A 7,463-nucleotide genomic window follows, 5' to 3' on the forward strand; every position below is an offset into this window, starting at 1 on the left:
GTATTCTGCTGTCGTTAGAATATATTAGCTGCCATACAATGCCCAAGGCATGCATGCTCATACCTTTACACAAAATGTAGGCGATGCTCAGTGGACAATATTCATAAGGCCAAAAAAAAAAGAAGGTTTGTCTCAAAGCTCGCACGCGCATTTGTAAATTCGTGAGATTTGGAAAAAAAGAAATGCGGAATTTTAAATAAAATCAAAAAATTTTTTTTTAGTTTTTCCGGAAAAATTAAGTGGAAATCTGATTTTTTTCTCCAAAGACCATGAAAAAAGTTGGGAATAAAAAAAAAAAAAAAAAAATTGCATTTCGCATTTGTTTTCAAACCACTCGTGAGCTTTGAGACAAACCATTATTTTTTTTTGCTTAACAGCTCCCAATTTCACCCTAAGGTAGAGAGAGGCAAGTAAAGCCTTGCCCAACTGCACAAAATGCTGGCACCTCTGCGCCACCGTACCCACTTTGTTATACGTAAAGTGCATTTTAGTCATACACTGCAATCGTGATTACCTATAACCAGACTATATTTGATAATAATGTACAAGTACACAAACATGGTCCTTAAAGGTGAACCTCATTGAAAATAAAGTTATATATCAATGGAAAGCTTATGATGTCAGGAAGCAGAAAAGAATATTTTTTATTTGCATAGCGTGCCAGGCTAGACATAATCTCCATGCAAAGATTGGATTTTGGCACCCCCTAAATTACAAAACGAAATCGTTCAAATTGGGCGCTTTCGTTGATGACGTCAGCCCAGGGACACACAGTTACTTCCGGGTTTGATTGTAAACACAATGTCCCTGTATTACTGTGGCATGCATCGGGCCAATGCACGAATTCAGTCATTGTCGACTTACTTTACATGAAAAATATCTTCAATAAAATAAGAATAATATGAAGGAAATATCATGATCAAATTAAGTCAGTCCATGACATCGGTAGCAGCAAGCATTTGCGCATGGGATTGATCCCAGCGCGAAATTCAAACTCAATTACCCAGTTATACCCAGCCAGTTATGACTTATTTTGTCAAAATTTACGGAAAATTTATGTGTTGACAATAATTCTATTATTTCTAATATATATAGAAGGAACCAGCAACTTGAAGATTCCTCTAATTTCAAGTTTTATTGTGAAAATCAGACTTGCCGGGCAGCTTGCAAAGTACAGGAAGCAAGTCTTGTTTACACGTTTCCGAGTAAGATCACGTGACGGCGAACCCTGAGCTCACGTCACGAGCATTCCCAAGGTCATAGACGATTGATTTGGGTGCTTTTTGGGCGCCTTAAAAAAGACCAAAAATTCAATCATTTTTTTAATTTTTCAGCTTTTATTGGCCATCAAAAAAATCGGAAAAAATAATTTTTAATATCCTGACATCATAAGCTTTCCATTGATATATAACTTTATTTTCAATGAGGTTCACCTTTAACAAAAGTCCTTGTTTTCTAGAAACCTTTATTATAAAGATACATCAAATGTATTTTAAGTAAATTCAATTATTATTTATCACAGAGCAAGTTATTTAATGCAAATACAAAAATAAGAAATGTACTGTACACTATGTATGATAAAGGTATTGAATTGATTTAATATAACTGCTGACAATATGGGTTTTTTTTTTCAAAATTGTTGAGCATGTTAGAACATACTTTCTTTGTTGTCTTTTGTATCATAAATTAACCTAAAGGCTATGGAAAGAGATAACTATATTAAAATAAAAAATATAATAACATGAAAATGATTCAAGGTGTTACTATGTGTTTACTATAGTTTTGTACAAAATGAAGCTACATGACAGATGCATTTGATTCAGTATACAGTTTTGGATGCCTTTGTTGATGGCGAGGTGCAATAATTATGTGAAGACAAGGTTGCTACATCGGCACGCATAAGTAGATGATAAAAGTGGTTGTCCAAGTAAAGTGTTGGATGCGAGCCGTAAGACCAATAGGCCTATAAAATAACGCCGTGTCAGACAAAAGTCTTTAAACATGGCAAAAGTTCCAAGTCAGCAAAAACATCTAAATCCAGCGATGCTGAGGTCTTCTTCAGAAGTGGCTCGTCTGCTCGGGTTAGAAAAACACGTTCGTGCTGATGTTTTCTAATCAGAAACGAGTCTCTGAGTAATTCTATTTTATAGGACTGGGGCCCGAGCACTTTTGCCATGTTTAAAGACTTTTGTCTGACACAGCGTTATTTTATAGGCCCATTGGTCTTACGGCTCGCATCCAACACTTTACTTGGACAACCACTTTTATCAATAATTATGTGGATTAGGGGGAACGAAAAGCCTGTTCTATGTGCGGATGGACCATATCAGGCTTGGTCGATCAGCTCAGACTATTTTTTTTTTAAAGAAACTAACCCTAAAAGTCACCAAATCTGTAAGTCAAGTAAATCTACATTTGGCCCAAAGAAGCTGATTTTACATGCACTCAAAAATTTCTGTCAGTGTTAATCCACTTTGGGCCAAAAATGGCTGATACTACAAGCAAACAGCAAATCTCAGAACAGAGAATCTGGATCAGTCAAGCCTGTAGAACAGTTTTATTTTGTTGCCTCGGCTTACCTTTTCATTAATTTTTTTATTTTGGGAAGGCAAATGCCAGAGAGGGATATTTTTTGACACAGGCATGGGCAACTTTTATAAAACGCCCAGAAAAGTATGAAAATGTTAACATTTGTGCAATTTTCTTTTTCATAAATATGTCAAATGGGTGGACTGAAGGAGGTGGAAGGATTTTCGAAAATCAATCAGGAAAGGTGGACAAGCATAACTGACAGACAGACTATTTAAAAAATCCCACAGAATTTCAGTCAGTGCACATGGGTGCAGAATTCAAATAGGAGGGTCCCTCAGATGCGTATGCACAAAAGAATTTGACCAGGTCTAAAGTTAGACCTGGTCTAAGTGGAATTTAGTTCCATCAGGAATAGTCCTTACTCTTATTTCCTTCCTAGAGTAGCTAGCAAATTCTATAGATTTAAATGCAAATTTCAAAAATAATACAAAATAATTTAGGAAAATATAAAGGAAAATGTCCTTTCTCCTAATACTAAATTCCACTTAGATACGGACCTGAAGTTTAAAGATTAGGTGTAAGTCCGAAAAAGCTGCCAGAATGCATTGACATCACTGATTTGCACCAGAGAAAAAACAGTATACACATAATTCTTGCACAGCCTTTAAAAATAAAATAATAGTATGTCACAAAGCTTATGAAGATTCTAACATCCAGTGTGAATATGTTTTTCCCCCACCGACTAAAACTCCGTCAATACTGTGGAATTCCATCTGCAAGCATATATGCCTCTAAATGAGCATATTTTTTTATGAAAGAGACAAAAGGCAGACACCCTCCATAAAAACATTTAGAGTTTGAGCAACTATATTACTGATACAGGCGGCTGTAAAACATGTATTATTGTAAGACCAATCCATTGTAATATTTTTGTGGAGGGTGCCTGCCTTTCGTCAAAATTATTTCATGAAAATTATTATTGGTTATTTCTCCATATGCTTGTAGATGGAATTCTACGCTATATACATATAATTAAATATTTTTGCTAAAAAAAGTGTTAATCACACAATTATACCAACAATGCTTTTTTAAACATATTTTTACCGATACTTCGGGTATTTTTGTACAAAAGAAAAATAAATAAAAAATAATCTTTCCAAGACAAATGTGCACCTCAAGAGACATGCTTTTTTTCCCTCATAAACACATTTTTGAAAAATTTTTAAAACTTCAAAAACAACAGTATTTTACTGCTGTCACACACTTTAAAGCCAGACACATGCAGTCTTGTCACTTGTAATCACCACTCATGTACAATACACCCCTACACCCACACACCCCACCCACCATTGGTGTGTGTTTGATCACTGGTCCCTCAATTCAGGTGTTGACCAACACCCGCACTCATGATCCCCCACACACAAACACAAACACCCCAATATAAGGCAAAAAAAAGAATGTCTCAGACACATATGGTAAAAAAGCTAAGTCCTATGCTTTTTTTTTTAATTTTTAATTTTTTTTAAAGAAAATGAGCTATGCGATATTTTTTTTTACAATCAAGGCACAATATTCATGTACTTTTTGATATTCAATCAAAATTGCAGAAACAGTAATAAACATACACAATAAATAGTTTTGATTGTCTCTTTACAATCATGATGAAATGTGTTAAAAAACAACAACCAAACTGTAAAAAAATTGGATCGTGATACAATACTGAAAACATCAACAACAAAAATGAAAATGGGCAAAAAAAATAAATTATGGCCACTAAGCACTAAAGTGGAGTTCACATAGCAAGTGTGCCCAGGTGTCTGAGACAGACTTTGTTTTTTTGGCCTAAGCAGACAATGCCCTCGTAACTGTGATATTTGAAAGTTTCAAAAAGTCATGTTTCATAGTCTGATTATTTATTCCTGGCTCTCCTCATAAACTGGTTAAACCAGTTTCCTTGTGGTGCTGCTTCTTCTTTCACTTCATCATCATTAGAAGATGCTCCTCCAGCAAATGAGACCGCATCTGGACGCCTCTCAGCCTTTTTCAGAATCGCCAGAAAATTGGCTTGAACTTCATCAGCATCTGGCAAGCTATCTGAAAGGATCTTTGTGGGGGCTTGTGTTGAGGCAACTATGCCAGTGTTGTTAGTCAGCTGATCACCCAAGTTCAATTCTTGAAGTGTTTCTAGAATCTTATCTTGAATTTCTTCTGGGCTTACTACTGGAAAGTCATTTATGTCTAAGCTGGAGTTCCAAGCGGAGACTAACGCATCAACAATAGAAGTTTTTAGGTTATCGAAATCTGTAATACCTTCCATAGCAATGGGGTATTTTTGAAGAAGAGTGTCAACTTCATTTGCAAGTAAATCTTCTGGATTCATTTTGAATTCACTTAATTCATCCATCGATGAATTCGTCCATTGTGTACCAAACTTTGCATACAAGCTAGCGAATCTGTTTGCCAAGGAACCAAAAAATCCTTCAAAGAATCCTTGCTCTTCAAACCACTCCGTAGTTGCTTCACCATGTGTAGTTTTCAGTGGTTCAAAAGTTGATACTTCGGAACTATCAGTAATGTTTGGGGTGTTTGGGTCATTGGAATTGTCAAAAAAGATCTCTTTCAGTTTGTTGTAGAGCCGAGTCCAGAAAGTTAATGGTTCTGGTGTGGTAGAGACGGGTGGTGTGGTACTTTCATTTTGGGGTGAACTAGTAGGTGTAGTAGGTGTTGTTCTCTCTTGAGACCCGTCTTGAGACCGCATGAAGGGCCATGCTTCTACCTGTAAAAATAATTTTTAAAAAACAACATTATATTAATATAAACATCTCAAAAAAAGTAACTAACCCCCCTTAAATAATGACCATTATTCAAAATGGGGCTATTGTATTATAAATCTGTAAAATGTGTTGGAAGAAAAAATAATTTCTGCGCATTTTGACACCTCATTTGATACGACAGCACAGAAAACAATAAAACATCGGTCAATTTAATGTAGTGAGGTCCAGATTTGAAAGTTGCACTTACATACAAATTTTTACAATACAAAAACACTCAGATACAGATTTCCTTCCATTACACTGAATACAAAATCAATACAATTTACTGCAACTTTCAAATCTTGGGTTACATTGATTTAAATGTACGCTGTGACATCAATATTTAGTTAATTGCTACAAATGAGGTGTCAAAATGTGCAGAAATAAATTCTGCTTCCAACGGATTTTACATATTTGTAATACAATCATCCGTTTTTGAATAATGGTCATTATTTAAGGGGGGTTAATTACTTTTTTGAGATGTTTATATATGGGGTCCATTTCACTAAACTATGTGAATCTTTGCAAATCTCAAAATCAATTGTAAAATGTTTAGTGAAATGGACTGCTGTTCATGATTAGGATCAAATTTACCTGTTGAATGGAAAGTTTTAGAAAAATTAATTATCCATTGCTAAAAATTTTCAAAAGTAGCCCTTGGAATAGAGTCAAAAATTATTTTACATTATACATTGCCCATCTTATTGAACATGTTGAAAACATGTATTCAAAAACATGCTCAACTTGTTAAGATATTTTTTGATAAACCAAGATAATGCGTGAATGCAAGCTAAAATCTTTAAGGGCCATTCTGGCCCCTTAGGTGTGAAATTTGTAGGTACTCACTGATTTTCATGGACCTGAACTCAAATTGTAATAGAGACTGCAAAAGAATTAAGGTACCAGTTATTTCCCCCTTCAAAACCAGCAGCCAATATACCTGTACCCCTTTTGTTCTAATTCAAGACCTCATTTGTTGAATTCAGTTAAGAATTAAAGCAACAGTGATCCAAAACCCAAGGAAGGAACAAAATCAAAAGTCGCATTTTAATGTTCTAATCAATGGAAAGTACAGTGCTATAGTTGATGTTTGAGAACACTTTGTGTACAAATTAATGGAGATAACTGTAACTTTTGAATTTGAAATTTCCTTGGGATGTTCTATACCGATTTCAACATTATTAGGTCTTAAATCAGAGCTAAAAGATGCATAATTATATTTCCTGCTGGTCCTAATTATGACATGTCTGTCTTTGATTAGGATGTACAAGGTGAAAATAACTGGTAGCTTAATTCTTTTGTGGTTTGCATAAAGTTCAATGTTACATTGCTCCACAATTGTGACAGTTTGTCAAATTAGCGTTTAGTCCGACAGCCTAGCTGCTGACAAAATTTAACAGCCCTGCCATGATTTCGCCCATTTATTTCAATCATTTTATGTGAATGCATGGGCAAAATTTGTTTTTTTAAGTAATGTTGCACTTAATTCCAAACTTAATTCCAACAAATATTTACAAAATATCCATTTTGCAGTGAAATTGTTTTATGAAATTAGTGCAAAAATGTTCAACATATCTGTGACTAATAAAAATAATCCACAACATATATCTTCGCAAGTTTAAAAGACTTTAAATGCTCTTAGAATTAAATATTGTTCTCGAATAAACTTGCAGTCTTACCTGATACACCATAACACAGGCCACCAAGATAACCAATATTGCACTAGTCTTCATTTTCAGCTCGATTTTTTTTTCAAACAGCATCAAATGTATATATACCTCTGTCTCCAAGGATGTTATCTGCCACAATGAACATGTCACTCTAGCACTATTTAACTAATATTTGGTGTGTCGTAACATTTTTGAGTTATCTGTGTATGTACGTGCACGCATGTATGTCAGCTCATGTCATGAAATGTTCACAGTAAGGCTGCCTGATGAAGAACATTTACACATTCTAATGCAGTTGTTTCCCTTTAATTACATTGGTTTTGGCCAGTGTTATATTATAAGACGATAGAGTACAGTTGGGTGCAAATAAATGTGGAATGTGAACAAATCTGATGCAAAAAGTTTGAAATATGGTCGCAAAAAAACCCCGTTATGCAAAAAACCCACC

The 7,463-nt window shown here is 34.8% G+C and overlaps 1 protein-coding gene across 1 annotated transcript; it reads right to left on the reverse strand.

Moving 5' to 3' along the window:
• Positions 1 to 4,287: 4,287 nt before the first annotated feature.
• On the reverse strand, positions 4,288 to 7,134 carry LOC140138196 (uncharacterized). The gene is made up of 2 exons (XM_072160115.1): positions 7,025 to 7,134; positions 4,288 to 5,308 (listed from the first exon to the last, which is right to left on the reverse strand). The coding sequence occupies exons 1-2, from the start codon at positions 7,106 to 7,108 to the stop codon at positions 4,442 to 4,444; spliced, it is 951 nt and encodes a 316-aa protein (XP_072016216.1). The 5' UTR covers positions 7,109 to 7,134; the 3' UTR covers positions 4,288 to 4,441.
• Between the last annotated feature and the right edge of the window lie 329 nt (positions 7,135 to 7,463).

Source organism: Amphiura filiformis, chromosome 17, assembly GCF_039555335.1.
Source record: "Amphiura filiformis chromosome 17, Afil_fr2py, whole genome shotgun sequence".
NCBI classification, from domain to species: domain Eukaryota; kingdom Metazoa; phylum Echinodermata; class Ophiuroidea; order Amphilepidida; family Amphiuridae; genus Amphiura; species Amphiura filiformis.

Excerpts from the sequence above, each read along its gene's own strand:
- LOC140138196 (XM_072160115.1), bottom strand. The coding sequence starts at position 7,108 with ATGCTGTTTGAAAAAAAAATCGAGCTGAAAATGAAGACTAGTGCAATA. Across the intron at positions 5,309-7,024 it reads CCTGTGTTATGGTGTATCAG|GTAGAAGCATGGCCCTTCAT; the intron begins GTAAGACTGCAA and ends TTATTTTTACAG.